At 42.9% G+C, this 24,800-nt stretch overlaps 2 protein-coding genes across 2 annotated transcripts in view; one reads left to right on the top strand and one right to left on the bottom strand.

The window, feature by feature from the left end:
- Window positions 1–24,800, bottom strand: part of PGBD5 (piggyBac transposable element derived 5) — a 316,445-nt gene that overhangs the window by 128,374 nt on the left and 163,271 nt on the right. The gene's annotated exons all lie outside the window — the stretch shown is intronic.
- The window catches only part of GALNT2 (polypeptide N-acetylgalactosaminyltransferase 2), an 86,646-nt gene continuing 81,058 nt past the window's right edge, over window positions 19,213–24,800 (top strand). The window contains exon 1 of the mRNA XM_054279564.1: window positions 19,213–19,391. Coding sequence (XP_054135539.1) covers window positions 19,275–19,391 — 117 coding nt within the window. The 5' untranslated portion in view covers window positions 19,213–19,274. The remainder of the gene's footprint in view (window positions 19,392–24,800) is intronic.

Here is a 24,800-nt window from a genome sequence, read left to right as displayed (position 1 = left end):
TCATCACCTAATCCCCTTCCAAAGATAAATCAATTTAATTCTTCTGTATGTCCCCATATCAACAAGCCCCGAACATGAATATCTTCCGTGCCTAAGGTGGCTGGAGAGATAACCAGGTTTAGGGACAAGTCATCTGGAGTCAAGTGATGACTGGAGGCAGGCAAGAGGCATGGCAATAACCTACTTCTCTACAACCTCATGAACATTTTCCTGCAAAGACCTTTGTGTCTGTGTCAGCAGAGGCATTTGGTGCCTTCAGTAGGAGAGTGAGAGCCAGAAGCCTGCGGGTGCTGGTCTTGGCTCATTCTCAACTCCATCACTTCACAAGCCCAGAGCACATTCCTGCAGCTGAAGGCAGCACCATGAACAAACCCACATTCTTCTGCCCACATTGTCTCCAGCTGCAGTAAATTTTAAGCAAAATCAGACCTTGTTTAAGAAGGAAAGTTTACTTTTTTTACTTCTTCTTGCAGGTTTCAATTTGTAAATAGTACTTAAACCTCCGTATTAGAGTATTTTACCACTATGACATGGCAGACTGTCAGTACAGTGCAGTACTTTGATGAATGCCAGAAGAGACATAGTGATCTGGAAGCATACCAAGACCTGAAATTCAGTTCTGAAAGTACTGTGAAAATTTGCCTAAAATGTAGATGTGTATTGGTACTATTATAAAACCGAGAATCTTTGAATTTTTGCCTTGTGATAGGATGGCAATGAGAATACAGAGTTTGCTACTGCTGTGCTGCAAATAATGGGGTTCAAACCCAGCCCGCTCAGACAGAAGAATCTTCACTGCAGAGTGTTAGGAGGCTGGTAAGAACAATGACAATTTTGCTGTTGGAAACTACATCTAGAACATCACAGCAGGGAACCTGAGTCATATTTTAAATACTTTTGAATTTAATGTTTTTTTGAGAGAGCTATTTGAATGCCACCCCCTGAAAAGTCAGTAACTGCTCATACAGGACAGAACAGGGAAGAATGTATGCTTCCCTCTCTGCAGCCCCCCGTGAGAATGTGTTATAAGCCTCAATGTGATGCACAGAGGGTAAGATTATTTGCATGTTTGAAGAGGTGCAGCTCTTTGAGAAATTAATAATTTTGTTTTGTTTAGGAAAATCCTGGGATTATTATTGTTATTATTATTAATGCAACATCATTTGAGATGGAAACAAACTATTTTATTTCAGATAAAGCAAAATATTTCATGGAAATGAATTGCAGATGGGCTGTTATTCATTTCAGAAAACATCTACTTTTTTCCAGTCCATTTTATCTAAACCTGGAGCTGTTTTTTGTTTTCTTCCTCCCCCAAATGCACACCACAGTGAAAATCCAAGTATCACAAATCCTAGATCCAACTTCCTTTCAGCACCATGTTTCACCCACTCAGTCCTCCTGCACTGGAAGGATGTGTCCGTGACTTGTATCAGCTATGCCCCCAGAAATAGAAGGACTCACCTCTGAGCAGGGGATTATATGAGGCACCCTCTCTGCTGGTGCCTGAGTTTTTGGAAAGAAAAAAAATTTCATACAGAGGATCCCAGATTTGTTCTCTCTGCCAGATGTTGGCTGAGAAGTTGTCTTTAACTGCTGATGTGAGACTCAATTTTTGAGACACATGTCATCTGGTCCAGACACATCAATATATCACAGCCTGTGGCTTTTAGGTGAGCAGGATGAACAGGTGAGAAATCACCTGAAGAAGTTCAACAGGGAATAAATATTTCTCTCTATGTAATGAGGGAAGACAAGACTGAATAATGAGCGATTTTCTGTTTCAGCAGATGGCTTTTGCGCTTTCTTCTTGCTCCCTGCTATACCCGGAATAAACTTCAGTAACTCACTTGTAAAAATACCATTTCATCTTCTGCAAATCTCATGTTGTTTGTGAGGTACTGTTCAACTGTTTTGAGTAAATGTTTATTAGATGTTAATCACATGGTTTCAGTATTCCTGGTTGTATCTTCTAAAGAACATAACTGCTACTTGTGCCCAGAACACAAGCGTCTTATAATTTCTAGTCCTTCTCTTCATTTCTCAATTTCTTCCTTATAGGTCTTCTTCTTGCACTTGATGATTTGACTTAAATATGATTTAAATGTATTTGATTTAGAGACTTTTTCCCTTGGTGCTTGTATGACAGCATGAGTCTTGTCTAGCTATAGTATTAATAACAATCACACAATATTTGCTTATCATCACAGCAGAGACAACATGATCCTGTGGCTTCATCCTGCTTCCAACTGAATTCTGTGGGAATTCAGATAACTCCCTGTCTATGGCAGGGGCAAGCTGGAGTCCATTACAACTGCAAGTCATCAATATCACCCTTCAAGGAGCACACCAGGGGCTCAGAGGTTCTGCTGGCTCAGGGCACAGCTCATCTGCCTGGTGCATTTGTGGGGATGTCTTGTGCTTGGTGCTGCTCTGGTCACAGCTGGGCATCCAAAGCTGATCTGGAGGGGGGATGGTCAGCTCCTTAGCCCAATCAGCAATGTTTCTGGTACCACTAAGTCAGGCAGTGGCTCTTCCAAAGTGCCTGAATGGGAATAGCTGAGATGCCAATTGACAGCAAGTAGCTTCCAGTCCAAAACACTGAATTGCAATTTGAGATGCATTTAATACCAGCTTGAAACAGCTGCTGTTCATCTGCTTGTCCATAGTGCTGAATTATTTACCTGTTGGCCATTGCACAGCATTTTCTTGCTGCAGTTTACTGTTTTGTACCCTGCACTCACTCTCAAAAGAATAGTACAGACTCACAGGAAAACTTTGCATGTCAGTATCCAGCAACTGAAAATCCCTTTTATAGCTGCAGTTGTTCATTTTTGAACAACATGAGACAAAGGACAATTTCTGAGATAGATGTTGTTCCATCAACACACACTTTTGGGCTTTCTGCACTTTTCCAGGCTTTTTATTTCCCTCGGACCTCTGTCACAAAAAACAAGTGACGTACCATAGACAAGTCTGGCAGGTCATCAAGATGCAAAGGTTGGACTGTACACTAAGAAAAAAATCAGATATAGTTTAACACTTCAGTCATTGTTCCCAGAACACCATCCTTTTGGTTTATGGGCCTAAATATAGTCTGACTGGTAATTTATATACTATTTGACCTACCACGCCCACAGATTATTGTTTTTATCACACTGGAATAACTGGTGAAAAGTAACAATTACTGTACTCTGAGCTTGCAGTGGAAGCACATTTCCCACTGCTGAAGGCAACGTGCCATGTCCAAGGGAGTTCCACACACAAGTAATTTCCGGGTATCCTTTGGGTTCTGCTGCAGGTTTTGTTATCACTGTTTATTTACCAAGCACTGCCAACGAGCTCAGCTTTGTACACTGTGTAAGGAAAGCACGCAGAGTCTGACTCCCAGCCAAGTTAAACTGGCATGCTGTGCTCTGGTGAGTCTGGCTCTCACTCCCTTATCCTTGGGGCTTACCACCAAAGGCTTTCCCTGCTGCATTAGGTACTAAGCTTATTTCATTTGCTAACTGTACATTCAAACCCTTCTGGGGAACCAGCCTTGCTGAGAAACTGGGACTTAAATCAGCTGCAGTGGGAATTCCAGTACCTCATTCCTAAACCGCACCAGTCTGCTTTTCCTTTTATTGTGTTTCTCTTATTTCTTTTGTACCACTTCTTGCATGCAGAAAAACTGTCTTACTGTATCTTACTGGAAGCAAACGCCACAAGGTTTCTCTCATTCCTTTGAACACAAAATCAAAATTCTCCTGGACATGAATAGCACACAGTCAGGGCACTTGGTGATGTGAGGTGCTGCACAGCCAAAAACTTAACCTCCATTACTTTCCTCCCTGCTTGGACTTCTAAATGCTGTTCACCGAGGGGCTACAGAAAGTCTCACTTGTCTGGGGGAAGGCTTTTCTATTTGCAGAGTCCCCAGATGAAGGAATGATGAATCTGACTCCATGCTCTCAGAAGGCTAATTTATTATTTTAAGATACTATATTATATTAAAGAATACTAAACTATGCTACACTAAAGAATACAGAAAGGATACTTACAGAAGGCTAAAAAGATAATAATGAATACTCGTGACCCTCTCCAGAGTCCCGACACAGCTTGGCTCTGATTGGCCATTGAGTCAAAGCAACTCACAACAGAAACCAATGAAACAATCACCTGGTGGTAAAAAATCTCCAAACACATTCCAAAGGAGCAAAACACAGGAGGACTAAATCAGATAATCATTGTTTTCCTTTTTCTCTGAGGCTTCTCAGCTTCCCACGAGAAAAATCCTGGGTTAAGGGATCTTTCCAGAATATGTGAATGCCACAGAAGGCCATTGTCTCTTGAAGGAAATTTCCTTGTGAGCTCTGCAGGGAGCAGCTGAAAGGCTACATTCCTGGGCATTTGGCAAACTCTGGGCAGAGATGTGCTGAGGCATCATGAGTTGTGAGGAAAGGTACATCAGGAAAGGGGGCACATTTCTCTTCACTGCCATTTCTAGACAGGACCATGTCTCCTGGAAGAGCCTTGGGCACATCCCCCTTTGAACCCAACAGAGTTTCTGCATTTCTCAGAGCATTCTGCAGCACGGGCTGGGGTAATGTTCAGGTGGCTGAAGGCTGTCATGCCCTGCTCATGGAGGTTGTGAGCTCCCTGCTGCACCTCTTACAGTTACTTTGCTATGCAAGAATGGGCTTACACCTCTCTTGGGCCTTGTATTTTTGTCACAGCAATGAGCAGAGCCACAGCTAAGGCTCCATGTATTTATTAAGATCCTAGACAGACTTTGAAGTCCATGCTAAACTCTGCATTGCTCTAGTCCTACTGTTTTTCATACTGAGCTATTGTGAAACTAGGTGTTCCTTCAGCTGTAATTGTACTCTGGCTTGTAGTGTGCTCATAGCCGGAGGGATAGAGAACAGAAACTTACCCCACCTCCAGGGACCATGAGTCAAAACTGGGACATGATGGGAAATGTGAAAAAAGGTGAGGGCTTCTGTAAGGACAACAGCCAAAAGCAATAAATATCTAAGTAAATAAATCCATAAATAATTGAGGAAACATGTCCTCAGGTGTCATAAAGAAAGTAAGTGGAAGATGGAATAGAATTAGAGAAAAGACTGGAAAAGAAGGAAAGGAGAAGCAATGAGAAAAACAGAGTATTTTACCATGTGTTCATTTTTCTTAGGGAAAGTTGAGAGAGGGAATTGTGGAACAGGAAGAAAGGAAATAGAAACGTTAAGGTCTGTGAAAGTAAGGAGAAAAGGGAAGATGCTGAAAGATGTAAAAAAAAAAGTTAAAAATAATGTTGAAGTTAGTGATGGGAAAACACAGGCTGTGAAAGGAAGCAAAAAGCAAGCAGAACCAGACTTTACTGTCCTTACACACAACATCTGCGGCTCAATGTGATTAAACCAGTGAACTCAGAGGGTTGCTCTGCAGAGCAAAGAGCCTGTCTGTGAGAGAGAAGGGGTAAGAATCTGGCAAGACAGTGAGGTAGATGGAGAACTGGATCACTGAGAATGTACAAGAGAAAGAAGAAAAATCAATGTTACTGTGGAAAGGCTGATGCCAGAACATTATAGCAACAAATATTAATTATTCAGTTTCTGCAGAGCATGACTGCTGAGAGGCAGGAGCACTGGGTAGGCTTGGTGGTGGCTGAATTGTGTGTTCACAAGCCCCTGCATTTGGGTGCAAGAATGAATCTGCCTCATCTGAAGTTTTCTTAAGATATTTTTAGGAGTCACCTAAGTGCATCCATGCAGTGATCTTTGTTTGTGCACAGTGATGTATCCGAAGCCCAACAAGAGCAAGTTAGCAGGAGCCTTCCTTTATTCTGACTCAAAATCTCTTTTGAAAAAAAATAGAAATCTGAAAATAAAGAAACATCATCAGACTGGAGATCTTCTTTGCATCATCATGCAGTGTTTTTATTATGGTTGGAAAATATCCTCCCTCTGCTCCAAGAGACAACCAAATCCATGTGGAGAGGTAGTAAAGGAAAATGTAGAAGCTTTTATGCAAGTAATTCTCTTCTTAGGAAGTGTAAAAAGGTGCAATTTCCTGAGGCTGTCATTCAATTGATTGCATTGTGGGGGGCTTAGGGCTGTGAACAAATAAGAGCCACAGTGAAACAAGGCAAATCAGCTTGTGTGATGCTTCATCCTCCAGCAGATAAACTGCATCTTGTAATTTGAGGTTGTCTCACACTTGTGGATACCACACCACTGTCAGCAACACACAAGAGAGTAGAGATGAAGACAAACATTGCCCACACTGGTCCTCCGCACCAAGACAGGAGCAGCTGAGGTGATGATGGTGGTACCTTCATGTTCTTGCAGCACAGGCACTCCCTGTACTTTAACCTTCAGGGGGTAAACTGGAACAGTGCTGTGGATTTCTCATCTTCTGGGCCCTGGTGGACAGGGGGGATACAGCACGTGCAGCAGTTCACACAGACCTGCACAGCAGCCCATGGTTCAGGTTGGAGGGGTTCCAGCATCCCACAACTCAAGCTTTGCCTTTAGCAAGGTTGATCCTGGGATGGAGATTGAATTCTAAGGGTCTTCATGGACAGCTGAAGCCTGAATAAACCTTCTCTGCCTTTGACTACAGAGAGGACAAAGATTCAGGATGATCTAGAAAATATTAACGGTAGCGTCCAATATCAGAACAAGATCCAGGAGTGCCTGGAAAGGGGTTATATGTGACACTGGAGTTTACTCATGCCATGTAGCTGTGAACATACACAGCTCACCACGGAGAGAAAAGGGAATGGAAATTCCTCAGGACTCTGACTACTGGAAAATCCGCATGTGAAAGCAGGGAGCAGAGTTGGACAATGACAATGATTCCTGCTTGTCCAAGAAAAGCATGAGAAAGGAAAGGTGTCTGATCCTGAATTTGTAACTGCCAAAGTGTTGAAGTGTCTGAAAAACACCTGCACCTCAGCTTCAACTCTGTGCTGTTGCAAAAAAAAAGGAACTGGATGGATTTTTTGATAAAATAGGATTGAGAATGTTGACAAGCTGTATGAAACCACTGAGAAAATTTCCCTGCTCCAAGTGGGATAAAATATACCAGTAGCACTGTCAGATCTCTTCCTAAACTTTTCTACAAGCAGAGTCCTGAGTGTTCCTAAGAATTATTAGCCAGTTCTGAATTTTCTTTGATCACCCAACTGCCATTCCACCAGATACACTAGACTTTTTCCTGACAACTGAGCAAAGGAAGTAAGTTACGGTTGTCCTTTCTTGGACATCCTTTCATATGCTGGAAAACTATTATCAAATCTCCCAGTGAAGCTTCTATAGTGACCAACCAATTATACATGTGTTTCTGATAGGCTATATTCTATAAATGTCTTATGTTTTTATTGTTTTTTTGAAAAGAGTTATGCAGAGCTAGGTCCAATACGCTAGCTGACTCTTCACCAGTGCATTGAAAAGCTGAAAAATTCCCTATTGCCTTTGACAATCCTGTAATAATGCATCTCATATGAGATTTGTCTTTTAGGAGATTTAACTGCTTTGCTTGTATTTGCATTGAGTAATATTCTAGTTCTCACATCCTTTTTTCCCCCAGCCCTTCCAACTCTTTTATGATTTCTCATTTTGTATTTGCGCATTTGATCTTTCCTTTCTCCATTTAGTGTTTCATGCGCATTGTTACTAAATTCTGTCTTGATAATTTTAGATTATTTCTCCAACACATTAGGATAATTTTGTATTCTGATCCCATCTTCTGAATTACTTCCATCCGCTCCCACCTTGGTGTCATCAGCAATTTTGATAAATACTCTCTCCACCCCATCATCTCTGAGGATGGCCAGAAGATACTGAGTTAGGTAATAAAACCATATTTTTAAAACTTGCAAAGATAAATAGTGAGCCTAACTCTGATAAAGAACACTTCAGGCTGAAAAAGGTGGGAATATATCTTAGCTCTAGCATTTCTAATCCCAGTTTGTGTGACTACTTTGCATGTACTACACACTTCAGTAAAGACTGGGAAAATGCAATCCTAATTTTTGTTAGAGGTGTTTTTCCTCTACCAGCCTAACTGCAAATGAAAAAAGATGCTGGTAAACTGAAGTATAAAAAGAGCCACATTGTATAGTACAAGACAGTACCGGGAAGAAGTTTAGTATTCAGGGAATGTGCAGCACTAAAGTACTTGTCAATGTTGCAGTATTTTGACATATAAGTGGGACACGTCTGAAGCCTTATCTTTGCCCTCCATTGCCTAGTGCTAAGACTTGGCACAGTGACAGAATTCATCTTGCTCAGGAGTCAAGATGTTACAAGAGACATCTCTAGGAAAAAAAAAGAAAGAAAGAGAAGAAATGGCAGCACCTCTAGAAGTCATACCTCTGGGTTGGCAATTGCAGCATCTATACTCTTGACAAGCTTGGAAGGTTTTCTCTGAACTCAGAAATTCACAATTTGTGAACTTGGTCTCTGAGAAAATGTCAAGAAGCATTGGATGAAGAGGATACTTTCCTTCGCCTTTGGGATGCTGCCAGTTCTCCCAAAATGCTGTCAACCTTGCCATTGCTTGTACGATTTTCCCACCTGTGTAATCAATTGACAAAATACATCTTTTTGTTTCCAGAAGGTATTCATCCTGCCTTCACTTGAAGTGCTTTGTTGCTTTTTGTTTTGTTTTGTTTTTCTCTGTGGGGTTGTTTTCACACCTGGAGATCTAAATGGAACAATGAACTGGAAGTACAGTAAATTCCAGTTGTATCTGTTCAAATTTTTGGTTGGTTCCAGCAAATTTCATGGTTCCGAATGGTGCTGTGCCAGCAGCCTCTGTACTGAAGTTGCCTTTCTTTTCCAAAGAGCAGGAACAGGATCAGTGCTGGCTTTACCAAGGCTCCTTTACTGGTTTGTATCTCAGCCCAGCAGGGCTAAGAGCAGTGTAGACACTCGGTTGTGGCCCCATCACACAGGGACCTGTTGCAAGTGCAAATGATCATAAGCTGTGCTGCAGACTCTGATCCACTGTGAGTGGGCTGAGGCCAGACCATTTCAGAGACAGCTATTGGACAGCACTGGGAGGGACTGAGCAGCCACTTCTCTCTGGCACAGACTGGGAGCTCTGTGTGTGCTGCTCCCAGCTGCCTGGGGCTGCCAGCTCTCCCAGCAGACACATGAAGCCCCTGCTTGTGGCAACACCAGTCTGAATGCTTCTGTGCGTTTCTCGAGGAAGCAGAGGAAAACCTTGGCAGAGAGAGACTTAAATGGGAAGGGAGTAACTGATTACACACTGAAAAGACTCCTTGGCTCAGCTGATTTATTTATTCAAACTTTTCTCAGCTCTAAATAATGTCAGTTGCCATGGGGCATGCAGGATAAAAGAACAGTTCTAGATGGGTTTCCTGCACTGGAGAAGTTCCTCTTTAAAGACTTTATTCTTCTTTAAAAGCAAAACCTCTCCACCTGGTAAATTCAGACTTCTCTCATATTTGCAGGTACATGCCCTTTGGCTCTGCATTTCTTAGAATGTCAGAAGCACACTAACTCCTCTCAGCATCTATTGGCTACTGCCTCAAGTTTCTACCAGGACCCTGTTTCCTTCTCTGTGGGAGTGGGGTGTGGAAGCCCTGTCAGGGTTCTCCTGGCTCTTGGAGGCCCTTTCTTCCAAGTCTTTTTCCTGTGCATTGGCACAGTACAATTTTTCAAGAACTAATAGAATGACACATGCAGAGGGACCCTGACATGCACTTGAGATCCAAAGTTCCTGTCTTTCCCTCTCTCTCCATGAGTGATGATATGAGCTCATGGCTGATCAAATGCAGTTGTTGAAGCACCAGTGGGATTCTGAACTTGTTTGGTGTCCTATTAAATTCTTTGATATAACTGTATAACAGCTCAATATTTTAGTGACTAGGAAAAAAAAAAAAACAAACAACAAAGCAGCTCTTCTGAGTGTATTGGGCCTGCTGATGTTTTTTTGGCTTTTAGAACAGAAAACCTAACTAAAATAATAATCTTATGAACTGCTTCATTTTTCCTGTTTGTTATTGTTACTCAAGCACATGGTATGCTGGGAGATTATCTAGCCAAGAAAGCAGCATTGACAGCAAGGAAACATTGTGGAAAGCCAACACAGAGCATCATGATCTAACCCAGGGTACCTCCAGTTGCCAGGTTAATTATTATTTACTCACATGGCAGAAAATATGTGATTAATTAAAGCAAGAAAATACACTGTCCTTTATTGAATTTAAAAGTCTGCCTGCCAGGAAGAAGGACAAAATATATGGAACTGAAAAACTGAAGAAGGAGCAGGAAAGAGAAAGACACAAGCTAACAGTGGTCCCGCAGTAGCTGAGGCTTCCCATTGCATTCAGCCTCTGGCAGGGTCCCATCAGAAAGCAGGGAAAAACCATGACACTCAAGCACTGAGGATATTCCTTTTGTTCTGGCTGAAATTTTGTGCTAGTGTCAGGGTCCTGGGGAAGTGTGGGAGTACAGAGAGATATTTCTTAAATACTGTGTTTCTCTGCACTGTGTAGGTGTGTGCCTGTCTAAGGTGTAGTGCCATGGCCCTTTTCCTGATGGGATCCTTGCCTTCAGGTGTGATGGTGTCCGTAGCATCAAGTCACCACCTTCCTTGCCCTCTCCTTAGGAAGAACTCCGTGCCTCAGCTGCTCCATCACTCCATCACACATAACATGTAGGATCCTGAAAGGGCAGATGGCTCAGGATCCTGAAAGGGCAGACAAATGGCTCAGACAATAATGGTTTAGGTGAGGCACTGCCAGAACTGGCAGGGGCTCTACGGGTTAAAGACAGGATCCTGCTGCTGGACTGCTAGGATTTTTGCCAAGGTCAGTACAGTGTATGCACATTTGTCTCGCCACTGTCACGCTGCACCTCTGCAGGTACATCTGTGTCCCTAGGCAAGTATTTAGTGAGCTCCTCTGTAACAAGGACACACAGAGAATAGCTGGCAAACGTTTGATATGGGGCAGTACACTCAAGGATATTTGTTCCCAATAGGAGTGTCCTGGGACATCCATCTACAGAGGATGACTCAGACAGTACCAAAAAAAAAATAAAACCACAGTAGAAGTGCTACTTGCAAAGATATGATACCAGAAACAGTGCTTTTCTTGTTCAGCATCACAGTTTTCTATTTCCAGAATCACAGCAGGAAGTATTTCCCAAAATGTGCGAGGTTTCCTTCCTTAACAAGTGATGTGTGAGAGGCTACAGCACAAAAGCTTCAGGTCCCTATTGCTGGGCTACCTGACCCAAGAAGTTCATCCCCACACTTCACCAAGTGGAGGGCAAGTCTTCTCTTTTTCAATTCTTGCCTCTTTTCCCCTTCCTCTCCCTCTCCTGCTCCCTTTCCCTCTCCCTCTCTTTCTACCTCTCCCTCTCTCTTTCCCCTTCCCTCTTGCTCTTTCTGTGCCCTCTTTACCCTTGCCACCTCTGCCATCCCTGCACACAAGCCCCATAAGCATTTTCATGCCCTGTGTTTCCAGTGGTGATGCTTTTTTAGGCGTGTTTGGTGAGATATAGATGCTGAAGTGTAGGACTCTGGAAGTGCTTTTCTTTTCTCCACTGTATATTACCATTTTTTTGGTAAGAGAAGGAGCTCTATGGGAAACCTGATTCTTTTCATCAACTTACATCAATTTAACTTCTTGTGATGACTTGGCCTTCTACAGAGTCACTCCCAATTTACACCAGTGTAAATTACAGTGAGATTACAACTGAACAAAGTATTGCTGTCTTGAACTTATGGTGAATTTCTGAGGCAAAAAAATGTTATTTTCATAGGGGAAGCCTCATTTACACCCCTATGTGCTGGAAAAATCTAATTTACAAGTAAAAATAAAATCATTATTTGACCACCTCTCCCCAAGGTGCATATCTATTAGTTCAGATATAGTTTTGAAAGCTAGAGAAAACAGTGAGCAATATCCTGGTAGAATGTGAAAAGAAAAGTGTTATTAACCTCAGTTGACAAAGTCACAGACCTTCAGCTCACAGGACAAGGACAGAAAGTTCTTTTATTTGATGTTTGACTCCTTGGAAGAAAACAGTTGCTCCTCTACTTGAAACTCTTGAAAGAACAAAGGGGATGGAAAATACATGGTCTCTGCAGGGAAATCCCAGCTTTTCTTTCAAACTATTTTGTGTGATAGGCACTGGGACCAAGGTCATTTTGGGTCAGTTGTATTATGGAGGGGGTGGGTCTGGCTCCTTCTGTTGGAAGAGGAAGAGTGTAAAACTAATTTCTTGAGGTTTGTTGCTTTTGGTCCTGCTTTCAGAAAGAGTCTTCCACGATTTTAACGGATGATGATAAAGGTTTGAAGCCAAACTGGTCGTGAAGGTTACAAATGGGGTCAATTTCCATCTCTTGTGGTAAGTGAGCCTATTTACTGTCTGTTCCAAAGTACTGAAAGATTAAACTTGGGAGAAATCAATATATGACTTCTGGAGAGTATGTGAACTGAAAGAAACATCTCTTTCCCCTATTATATGAAATACGTTCTTGAGTGTGATAGAGATGACCTGTGTAATTTGTTATAATGATTTGGGGGATCCAAACACAAAATTTTGCAAATTGGCAAATATGCAAAAGGGACATGACAAACTAATGTATTTATTGATATTATGTGCTGTCTGAAAAGACTACTTTTAATTGCACAGTGAAAAATATTCTTGAAGTACAACATATAGTGTTGATAAAAATACATTGCTGGGGTTTATTTGTTTAGCCACTGTTGTGATGCAAAAAGCAGACATGGTGCTAAGGCAGGTGTGGGGGGAGTGGTGTCCTTCACCTGGTGCAGAGGATGTACAGCACTGCTAACTGTCAGATTGCACTGTGTCCAGTGGGAATAGGTTGCTATGGGCAGCACACTGCTTTTGAGGCATGAGCTCCATTACGTGCACCTGAGTGGGAGGCAATAGTGTGAAGATGGAAAATTATATTAAAAAAAATTCATCAAAGACATCTGAGCTGTATTCAGCCTGTTCATGATGGCATTTCTGATGTGACTTGCCATTGTCAGTGGTCAGAATGTTTTTCCAGAGAACTGGAGACCTGCTTGCCCTATCTCAGACTGAAGGCGCATGCTTCAACTCCTAATATGAGAAAAGTGAGGAAGAAGTAAGAAAATGCTTTCCACTATCCAGCTGAATCTAAAATATTGTATAGCAAGGAAAGGTTTTCTCCTCTGCCCTTCTGAATGATACACCATCACTGAAGAGAAATATTTACAATACACTCACTAAGCATCAGGTTCTCCCTGCCATCTGGGTATGATATCCTGAGTAGCTGGTGAACTGCACCACTTATCAATCTTTTCAATTTAGAAACTGCAGACGGTGCAGCAGCTTTGGAAGACAAAAGCCTGTGCTGCTTCCTTGTACTCTCACCTCCCCTCTTACCATGCCTCTTTCAGTCTTCTTTATGTTTTTTTTTTTCTTTTTCTCTTTTTCTATGGCATTCCCTGTAGTCAGCTGATGATGGGGCAACTAAGTAAGAAAATCTTTATGGAAAGACATGAGCAAAACCTGCTTCTGGTAAAACACTTTGACTTTTTCTTAATCTCCACAAATCTGATAGTAGGGTAACTCAGCTGCATTTTCTATGCTTGGCTGTAGCAAACTTGTATCATAGATAGTCTCAAATTTCTTGGCTGTAGCCTTACTGCTCTGGATTATAAACTTGAATGGACAAAGCATCAGTTGCCATTACACCACCATTGTCTGATGGGTTCACATTTGTCTTTGTTGCTCAAAAATAGACTTGTGTATTATGCATTAGCACACAGTGTTTACCCCTAGCCTCAAATTACTTACAGTACTACAGCTGCACTCCACTGCTACATAGTGTTGCTCGAGAGGAAAGGATGGAATTTCCTGCCTTGTCTCAGACCATAGATCATCAGTCTTTACCACTTCTGGCAGCTATGACTTTCGGAATTTGGATAATTCCAATGAAGGAGTGTCAAATTACCTCAATCAAAGGTGAGGTTGTTGTTTCTGCAAGTCTCTCACCACGGCTGATTCTCTCCTTCATCTATCATCGCTCTCCTATGAGAGAGACTTCTGAGCCATATCACATTTTGATATCGGATCAGCAGCCTACAGAATGCTGCAAGAGGTTTGTTTTGTTCTGCTGAAGTTCAGTCCAACATGCAAAGTGACTCAGGAAGAATAGCTGGCAGTGGGACTGCAATTTGTTCTGGCTTCTGCCATCTTTAGCGGGAGGCCGAGCAAAGGCTGAGTTGTTCTTTCTTTGTCTTCACCACCCATAGGAAAAGAATCTGTTTCCTCTCCTTGTTGAACTGAAAGACTCCAAGGAATGTTGAACCTTAAACTTTATTTAGTAGAGAGGAAAGGCTTCCAGATTTGGATAATTTGCCTTGGAAGCATGAGGGCTTAAGCTGATACTTCAAACTCATGTGAGAAAGTGCAGTGTTTACAATATCTGCATCGCATGATGTAATGTGATCAATCTCTATTGTGGAAACAGCATAACAGCAGTGCTATCAGAGGAAATAGCCATTATTTTATGCTTTAAAAGAGAAGATACTACCTTCTCAAATTCAGAGTCTAGGATGAGAGAGCTTTAGTTCTGCAATGCCTGAACATATTTGGACCTTGCCTGACAAACCCTGTGGTCAGGCACAGTGACACATTGTTTTCAAGGTAAAATGTGCATGTACAATATTGCTGCTTGGGGTTTTAACAGTTCAAAAAACATTCTTGGAGGCTAATAAGATTTTCTGGAAGTGAGCCACTTTTGAATGCTATTGCCAGCACGTCTGCCTACTCTGGGTAGCATCAGAAACTCCGCTGAAAAATTAAACAAACATAGTTCTTGGCATCTAAACAGATGGGAAAGGACATGTTGACTCCCAAGTCTTTAGTTGAGGAGGTAGTCTGTTTCTCATTGTTACCACTGTGCAGTGAGGAATTGCAAAACACCTACATAGATTTTCAGACCTGCTAGCTGCACTTAACCTTTAATCCTGCAAGTACTCAGCCATAAGCATATAATTTTAAATGTCTGAGTAGTCCAACTGACTCCAATGGGAATACGTGCTGAATGAAGTTAAACATTTGCATAAACATTTTCAGGATCAGGCTCTTTCACTACAAACAGAATTCTAGTACTACAAACACACACTGGGCTTGTGCTGAGTCAAGATTTCAAGAATTTAGTAGACCTATATCCTCTACAGATGTATTTTAAATTTCATGTAAACGTGTGATTTCTGTGTTATAAAACACCCTACATTAGGTTAATAAATAGTGTTTCTCATGAGAGAGGAGAAATTATTTACTTTGTGACTTAACTGAATAGGTTTTAAAGAATGTAATATGAACTGGATCACCTATGTTTTAGCTTCCATGTATCAAAGAGGTTGTGGCATCTTGATCAGTTATATTTTTGCCTTTTAAAGTCTTTTAAACCTATTTTCTATGTTTTAGACCTGGTCTGAAAATCCTTCTTCCTGTTTTTGCAAGGACAAGATTGCTAGCATGAGTAAGAGGTTGACTCACTTATTCCTGAAGGTGAGGGTTGCTTTCCATTTGCCCTGCAGAAGGATTTGTTCATCTTTGACTAGATAATATAACTCCAGAAAAGGAGTTTTTGTGTTGTCCAAATTAGTCTGGTCATGGCTGTGGCTGGTTTTGTACCCTCTCTCATATGAGTTCAGTGATGTTCCCTCTGGTTTACACCCTAACTAACTAGATCAGAATTCTGTCCCTCAAATCTAGGTGTCTGCATTGCAGATCAAAAGCAAAGTTTTGATAATTCCTTCTGCAAATTTCACTCCCATTTGTATTCTCACATGCTTGATCTCTTTTGTTTAAAGGGCTGTGCTTGATACAGAGGCATTTCTATTCTGTGAATCATTCTAGCAATGCTGCTTTTCAAATATGCTAATATTTTCTTTTGAAATGCACTGGAAAAATAATTAAAAAATATATTACATTTTTCTTGAATTCCTTCCTTTAATTGAAGCACATTTTTTTCAGTTTTTCTTTGCTGACTAAATATGTTAGGACTTTTGAGGTAAAGAGATATCTGTATGCAAATGCATTATAATAGAACAGGCAGCTTTTCCTAGAGTTGAATCAATGTAACATTTTCCATTCTAAACCTCTGTGTTTTTTGTGGTCTCTGAAATATAAATGATTCAGGATGAAATCTGCTGAATTGGGACTTTGTCCAAATCGGAATATTTTGGAAAGACTTGAACAAAACTGGTTCAGCCAGTTCAGAATATCAGGAGAGTAGAAAAAAATTCTTGATCTAAATAGACTCTTACAACCTTTTTTTTTTTTGAACATTTCTGTAATTTATCAGCAGAAGGCTGAAAAATGAACTCTGACATGGAAATAGCCTTCCTTAAAGTAGGCATGTATCTGCTTGTTTGAGAAGAAATTAGTTTTGATTTGACTGAGTTATAAACCTTTGAGAACTGTGGTTGAGCATGAGCAGTGGATTATTTCAATAAGCTTGTGAGGTGTGCAGCTATGGAAGAATTTTCTGCACATGCATGGCTGGCTAATTTTGCTGGAAAGGGAAAAATCTATCAAAGCACATTGCTAAAATCATTGAAAATACCTGCGGCTGCAGGGAGACCTTTGAAGACCATCCCAAGATATTTAAGACTATGAAAAGGGCAAGAAAAGTTCCTGTAGGCTTTGTAGGGTGTTTAAAGACTAAGTGGTCTGCAATTTTGTAAGTTAAATAGGATTATGGCTTCCCTTAGCACATGAAATTGTATGATGTTTTCTGTGGAGACATATGTCATGCAAAGCACCCTTTCCCTCAGCAGATCTGCCCAGTGAAGGAATTCCCCAGCAGCAAGAAAGTTACTTCTCCATCTCATTGTAGAGCCCAAGAAGTAGGAGTTTATCAGGATGTTCCCAAGCTTGGGTGGCTGATTCCTCTGATTTATATAGAAAACCTTGCTAATGGAAATTTAGCTTTGAAGTGAGGTGTGTTTATGTGTGTACGTGTGCGTGTGTCTTTTTAGACGCAGGCATAGTCAGTGATTTTGGAGGAACTGCTCTCAATTGCACCAAACACACTCTGGATAAATCAAAAACTCTCATCTAGAACATCTGTGTGTCTCCTGGCAGCCCATACTCTCCAGTGTACATCACTTCAAATAGATGCTAGCTATTTGATTCCAAAACTTGTATTTTGCTGAAATTGGGCGTCTGTCTCCAACTCCCTCCAAACTAAATTCATAATGCTCAGTTTATTGAAAGATTCATTTGCTTTCAAGAAATCAATCTCTTTATCTTACACTCCCTGAATAGATACTTATTTGGGATTCCTTCCTTTGTCTTTTTACCATGCTATCTCTCCAGCAGTGCTCTGGCAGGTGGGAAGGTATGCAGTTATCCCCTGAAATCTCTGCATGCCAGACAACTTCTGCCCAGGCAGTGCCAACACTGGCACAATTCACCTTCTTGACAAGACTGTCAGCGGAGTGACTGTGCTGGTGAGCAGGTGAGTTTTTGATGCCATTTATTGTAGCTGCTGGATCTTTTCCTGCTAATGCAACAGAATTTATGCCAGACCCCCTGGCCCCATCCTGGCCCAGCTTGGTGAGCAGTCTGCTACAGAGGCTCTGTAGTCACCGCTGTGGCTGGACTGACAGAAGCCTGACACTGATGTGGAGACAGGAGAAATGTGGGGTACAGTCAGAACACGTGGGAATAAAATAGTCTATTGATAGAACACAGTGAGAGGACAGAAAAAACCCCAAAATGTTTCAAAACCAGGCATGCTCTCCTTTGAGTTGATATGCCTCTGACATAGAGGTGCTTTTTAATTGTTAGAGAATGTGTCCCTTGTTAGTTTTGTGTTCTCATTTTTTGATGTCTCACAGTGGGATGAGATAGCAGCAAATGCTGAACAACAGGAAACTCATTGGTGTGGAATAACAGCAGCATGAGCTGTGCACACACGAGTCAGTGAACTAGTGCACTGTAGTGTCTGTCCTGAGGTGTTCAGGGGTGGAACTGGGTCAGTAAAAGACAGATAATTTTACCAGGCAATGACCATATCAACTGACCAGCCTCTAAGAGCAGAGCCTTACTTGGGTCAGCTGTCTGGGAAGATCCAGGCAGAATCCCCCAGAGATGCCGCTAGGCCTGCGTTAGTGGCGCCCATGCTTCCAGTCTGGGCACTGCTGTTGTGGTGACTACAGAAGTGCCAGCGGAGCAGGTACGTGACCCCAGTGGGGTGGTGGGCTGTCAGGTCCTCGATGTGTTCCATAGGGCCATGGAAAAATCTCTTCAATAATGTCATGCAGAGGGTAGTGGACATGTCCTGACAAGACTTTGCTTTCTGACCTTTGAGGCATAATGAAGACCTGCCTCGCTACCTACCTCAAGTGACTTTAAGGGCAACATCTTCATAGAGCACAATTTCCATTCTGAAAAGTCAGAGACACAACTTGTGTTGTGGTCAGTCTGGAATTTCTGGTGGCCTGGGAGCCTCTATGTGATCATCCAACATGAGTAGGGGAACAAGACAACTCCAAAGGGGTGAGAGCCACACACTAGTGCTGTATTTTGGCCTTTGGAGGGTGCACTGAACGAGGGCGCAGTCACTACCAACCGCGGTGAGCCCGGGGCACCCCTCATGTCGGGGACCCGCGCACCGCTGCAGGAGCGCGGGCACGGACACTTCGGGCTACGGCAGGCGGGGGATGCGGGGCGCGGAGCGGGGCCAGTCTGGAGTTTTGCGGTACCGAGAGTTTCCGTGTAACCGGCCAGTATGAGCGGGGAGAGAGTGGCACAACTCCGAGGAGGACAGACCCGCACGGCCGCGCAGTCCCGCGGTGCCCCGCCACCTCAGGGCGGGGAGCGGCCTCCCTCCCGCCGCCTGCCCGCTGCCCGCGGGGCGCGGCTCCCGCCCCCCGGCCCGGTTCAGGCAGCGCCCGCGGAGATCCGCGGCCGGCGGGGGGAACCCGAGGGTGCCCGGCGGCGTGAGGGGCGGGCGGGGCCGGTCCGGGCCGTGCCGGTGCCCGCCCTGCGGAGGGCGCGCAGCCCCCGGCCCGGGCGCGGCGGAGGCGGCGGCCCGGCGTGCTGCAACCATGGCGACGGCGGCGGAGCCGGCCCGCCCCCCGCGGGGCCGGGCGGCGCGGGATTGGTCGGGGGGCGGGCGCTCGCCCTCTGCCCCCTGACCCTGCGCGGCGGCGGCGGCGGTGGCAGGAGCGGAGGCGGCGGCTGCTGGCGGCCGTTTCCTGGTGGCCTGGCGGCGGCGCGGGAGGGAGGATGCGGCGCAGGTCTCGGCTGCTGCTCTGCTTCGCCTTCCTCTGGGTGCTGGGCATCGCCTACTACATGTACTCGGGCGGCAGCGCCGCGCTGGCCGGCGGAGGCGGCAGGAGGAAGGTGAGAGCTCAGCCCGGGGAAGGTGCGCCCGCTCCGTGCCCCGGCGGCGGGGCGGCGCGGGCCGGGCGGGGGGCAGCGCTGCGCGGCCGCGGGGCTGGGAGCAGGGGCGGCGGCCGGGGCGATCTCTTCGCCGCCGCTCGCTTGCAGGCGGCGTGAAACTGCCCGGGGCTGCTCCTTCCTCCTTCCCGCCCGCCCTTCTCCAGCCCGCTTCCCGGAGGCAGATGGCTTCTTTGTGGACTTCAGACCGATCTCAGCCCCGTCGCGTCGCTCCTTATCCAACTGCAGCCGGCCACGTCCCGGGCCGGGGGAAGTTGGTGCGGGAAGGGAGGGTGGGAAGGGCCAGGGCTGCGCTCCGGGGCGGGGGGGCCCCGTCTGGCCCCGCTCCGCTCCCGGCACCGAGCGTGTGCCCCTCTCCGCCTTGCCCGTCTCCCCCTTTCGGCATTCCCCGCCGGCACCGGAGTCCTTCGGGCTCCTGTTCCTACCTAGAGAGCACGCGAGGATCCGAGCTGCTAATGCATTCTCCCTTTGGATGCAAAGCACTTTCATTTCCTTTTAGCTCTGTGTCTGAAGGGTACCGTTTTCCGACCGGTTTTGCAATATTCCAGGAAATTGCCGGATTTGTCATGTTTTGTGTCTGCGGCGTGGAAGGTCTGTCTCTTCCTTCTTATAGCAGCTCGCGTTACAAGTGTTACTAATGTTCAAGAAGTTCCCTGCGGACAATACAGGAGTTATTTTTCAGTATTCTGGCCGTCAGGTTATTAAAGAGATTTTCTAAGGTGTTGTAGTAATTCATCAATCGGGAGCACGGCTTCAAGTTAAGCACATCACAGTTCACGTTTGTGTCGATCAGAACGGGTTTTTGTGCCATGATGTGGACAAAGTTGCCGCTTCCCACTATCTCTGCTTAGAAAAATACAGTGCTTTTTGTTTCTGGTGTTTTGCCTGCAATAAAGATTAAGGAAATCAAGAACTTTTAGAAACTGCTGTTTAAGCCTTTTATTTTGAAATAGGAAAGATGTAAAGCATCTCATAATTCTGTAATTTTTTACAGAAAACTCAGAGTAGGGCAAGAGGGCAATTGAATGAAGTACACTATACTTGAACGGTGTTGTTTGCTAATGAATTGCTGCTTCCTGTTAAATTAAAAGTAGTGTTCTGTAGGTCTAGCTGATATATAAAAAGAGGAATATTTTTATGTTTCTTTGATACAGTTTGGTTCATCGCTGTATGTATTCCCTGTAAAAAAATGCTGATGACTTGTTCCTGTGTCAGGTTGTGGAAGCAAATACTTGGATGGCTACTTATGTGAGCAAGGATTTAGAGAATGAGTCACTGCTTGCTGATAATTGCCTCTCTGTCCTGTTTTTTATTCTCTCTGTGCCTTAGGAATGTGTTCAACAGCGACTTTTGATGTAATATATTAAAGTAAGTGTAAGTATGTATTGCCACATACAAGCTCCTGGTCCTTCAAAGTAGATACAATAGCAGAAATAGATCAAGCATGTGATAGGAGGTAAGGCAGTAGCCTAAAGCCTTTCTTGAAGAACCACCAGAGTGTATTTAGAAAGTAAAAGCAATCTTACACTGCTGCTCTATAATGGGATAAAGAAAAGCTATCAAGGCAAATGTATCTGCAGATAGGGAAGTATATTTTTAACTCTTATGGTGTGTTACATTTGGAGTTTCCAGACAGATTTACAATTCTGTTCAATTAATTTTTACTGCTGGGGAAGCTGCAGTGTGGGGGTAGTGATTTGCCCAAGGTCACCTAGAAGACTTGGTGAGAATAAAATAGGAAAGAAGCCAGTATTTCTGAGTGAGGATCTGGTGTTTAATCTGCTAGAACCTGTTGCTGTTTATTATTGATATTAGTAGCAGTTTTTATTATGTTTTTAAGAGATCAATGAACCTGTTACCTGTAAAATTATGCATCGGTAGCATAATTTGGTGTCATTCTGCACAAAATTTACTAAACCTTACTGGTCTGGGTAATTGGGAAAGTTTAGTAAGGAATAATTTCAAGAAAATGAGACATTTCATAGACCTGAGCTGAAGCCCACTGCCGTGTTTAAAAATACGGAAGTTTAAAGTAGGGCCATGGTAAGGAAGAAAGTAGGTACTGTGACCACAAGAAACAAGTGGGGAAATTAACTATTATATGTGGATTTGTGATTTAGGATTCTATTTTCTGTCAGTGAAGCATAAAATTTAATCCCAGGCTTCAGTGTAGGTTAGCAAATGTAAGTAGAGGAAGATGTGTGTAGTGTAATAGCTTTTGAATCAGAATAAAAGGCTTATTAACTTAGTGTCAGACACTGGTGTAAAGCAAAAAACACAGACTGTCTTAAACTTAGGAGCAGAAACCCTGCTGTAGTAAATTTATTGATGTGTATGACTTCATATAGTCCTTTTGACTTGCCCACTATTTCAATATAATGGAAACAGAGTTGCTTATAGGAGAACACAATTTTTAATAAATTGTAGTCTCTGCTGTTTTCAGTCTATAAATTTACAAAAACCAGGAGGGAATAGTTCTTCATTTGTCTAAGTAATTTGCATGTTAATTACAGATCTGGTTGTACAAACAGAATGTGTTTTTCCATAAGGATTATATTTTTCTTTGTTTTTTTCCCATGCACAGACCTAATGTGTTATTCAGACATACTGGACTTGTTTGATATGGCACCCAGTCCTGTGATGTATTGAACAGCACCAATTCTCTTTCTCTTCAGTAGAGTTGAAGGTGTTTGCCCTCTGCCAGGATTGCACCTGAGTAAGAGAAAAGAGTGATTTTTTTTTTTTAATTTGCTTTTCTTATTAGAGCAGTGTCAGAGTTAATCTGAGCTCCTGTTTATTTTGGTTCTTCATTTACAGCCTTTCTTATAAGACCTGTGAAGCTGTTTGGATGTTGCAGGGTGTGGTACAGCCTTGATAAAGTCTTTGGTCCCTCTCAGCAGTGGTGCAATCCACAGCTCTGTGTGCAGTATTTGGCCTGGTAGGCTCTGAGCAGGCATGAAGGAGTCTAAAGCACACAAAGCACATGATGTCTCACTGGTAAATATGTAAATAATAATAACCTAAAAGAAAAAAAAGGGTACAATGCTTCTCATTCTGGACCTAGGCATAAAAACTGTAGTAAAAAGAAGTGATGTATTCCACATCTGGAATTTTGTGTGTGACAACTTTTTTTTTTTTTTTTTTTTAATATCTACTTTAAAAGAAGAAAAGGGTAGAATCAAAGCCTCTCATTCAAGATGTACTTGAAGGGGACAGAAATATTTCGGGGTTTTTTTCCCCCTTTTTCCCTCTGGTGAATCTCCAATCAAAATTTTTGAGAACATGAGAGAGAGAGCCATGTTCAGTTGACTCCTTTCCAGCTGGATCACTGAGTTGTAGATTGGAAAGAGTGAGTCTGATTCACATGTCTAAAGGTTAGAGAAATGGTTCCCATACAGAGGCTGTGGCAGAGAAGAGAGCAAGTTGAAAGCCTAGCAATTGTGAGACTGAAAAAAAATGTGGTCTACTTTTATGTTCACTAAATGTGTTTTATATTAAAAAGCCTTTGGAGTGGAGACTGGAAGTTCCCTTCTTTTCATGGGTGAATTTCCTAACCCAGAGCAAAAGCAGTTCATCGTCTCTTAGACTTGCATAAAAATGCAGCAGCTTCTGCAAGATGGCTAGAAAGCCAAAGCCATCCTGATGTGATCCCCTCCTAAGACTGGTGTGAATTTGTATATTTGTCACACAGATTTGAAGTTGTTGAACCACTAAGCTCTTGCACAATAGAGTGACTGGATTGGAATTAAAAAACCCAATACAAAAAAAAACCCACACCAAAACCAGCCAAAAACTCCAGCTGATTTCTAAAGAACTTGCTCTTCTAGGCATTAAGAAAGTAGCTCCATATAATTGAGCCCTTCAGGCTGGACAGAGGAAGGTATGCATCTAGTTGGAAGTGCCAAATGCTTTGCTGCTGCCAAGAGAGAACTCCTCAGAGGCATCCCCAGGAGGAGATCTGTGGGCAGAATGGGGATTTTCTGGTGAAAGCTGAGGCATCCAGAGAGGCCTGCAGGGTTAAGCCACAGCTGAACCAAGGTTCGTAGCCTTCTGGATTTAGGTGCCAGAGTGCTGACAAGCTTTTGCATTTGTTGCCATGTAAAGAATCTCAGTTGTTTTTAAGTGGAACATCTGTCATCTTCCCCCCTGCGTAGAGGAGAAAAGCAATATTTCGGTAAGGAGTGATGGATCGCTTTCACAGGTAGTTCCTACGTTTAGAAACGGTCTTCCTTTTCATCAGCTCCACCCCCCTGAAAACCAAAACCCCAAACTACCTTGAACTAGAAGGCTGTTACTCTCTTGGCTCCCCAGATTTACTGGGTGTAATGGAATGAACTGGAGAAATCTAATTTAGGGCTAGTTGAGCCACAAGGAGGCAGGCTTTTCCTGTGGAACTGGTTATCCTGTACATAGTGCTAGTTTTCCCTTCTCTTCCCTTTTGTTCATTTTGCTTTTTTTCTTTATTATGGAGCAGACTTTAGAGAAGTGACTGTACTGGAGCTAGCTGAGGTGAAATAAATGAAGGTAAAGGGTGATGCTTCATCCTGAGTATGTGACTGAGACATTTTTAATCAATCACTGGGTAAAGCAGGGGAAAAGAAGCAAGCCCTGTAAGTTCTTGTTCTGTATGGATAAAACTTTAAAATAACTCCTTTCAGCATACACAAAGTTTTCTTTTCCTTTTTGTTTTTTTTTTTTTTTGGGACCCCTCTACTATTTCAGTTACTGGTAAAGGAAGGTTTTATTGACATGTACATAATACAGTCTTCCTCTCTTCATGCATAAACTACAGATTTAGTGTACGTAAGTGCTTTTTTGATGGTTTAGGTAAGGAGGAAAGGAAGTGTATGTTGACTTAAGTTCATTAATCTGTTTATGTGCAACTTGAGTGTTTCTCTTGAGGTATGTGAAAAAAAGGGGTTAAACTTCAACTCTGTTGGTTTCTTTCATCACAGGAAGGCATTACTTGATTTAATTTCTAAATATTGTTTACTTTGCTGCATCATTTTTAATGTAACTTTAGTCCCTTATGTGTTGTGACATTGAATGTGATTTCTGATACCTTGATCTTGAGACAAGTGTAGATATCAGAGGTTAAAAAAGTCAAATTGTTGTATGTCCTTTTCTGTATCATTCACTTCCTAGAAGGTGCAAGGAGATAGAAAATGATGTTCCTCTCTATAACAGGTAACAGTTTCTGCTAATAGATCTTTTATATGATTCTGTAATAAATCGGAAAGAGATTAAATGCTCAGGCACTTCAATAATAAATCTGTCCTCTCAATAGAATGTAAATGTCATACATGTATATTTTCTTAATCTAACATATGTCAATTGACTAAATTACTGTCT

Source organism: Melozone crissalis, unplaced genomic scaffold (assembly GCF_028551555.1).
Source record: "Melozone crissalis strain CALT ecotype California unplaced genomic scaffold, PUWL_Pcris_2 ptg000027l_1, whole genome shotgun sequence".
In the NCBI taxonomy this organism is placed as follows: domain Eukaryota; kingdom Metazoa; phylum Chordata; class Aves; order Passeriformes; family Passerellidae; genus Melozone; species Melozone crissalis.
Note: the sequence above shows the minus strand (reverse complement) of the source record. Positions and strands in the feature narration are given on the sequence as shown.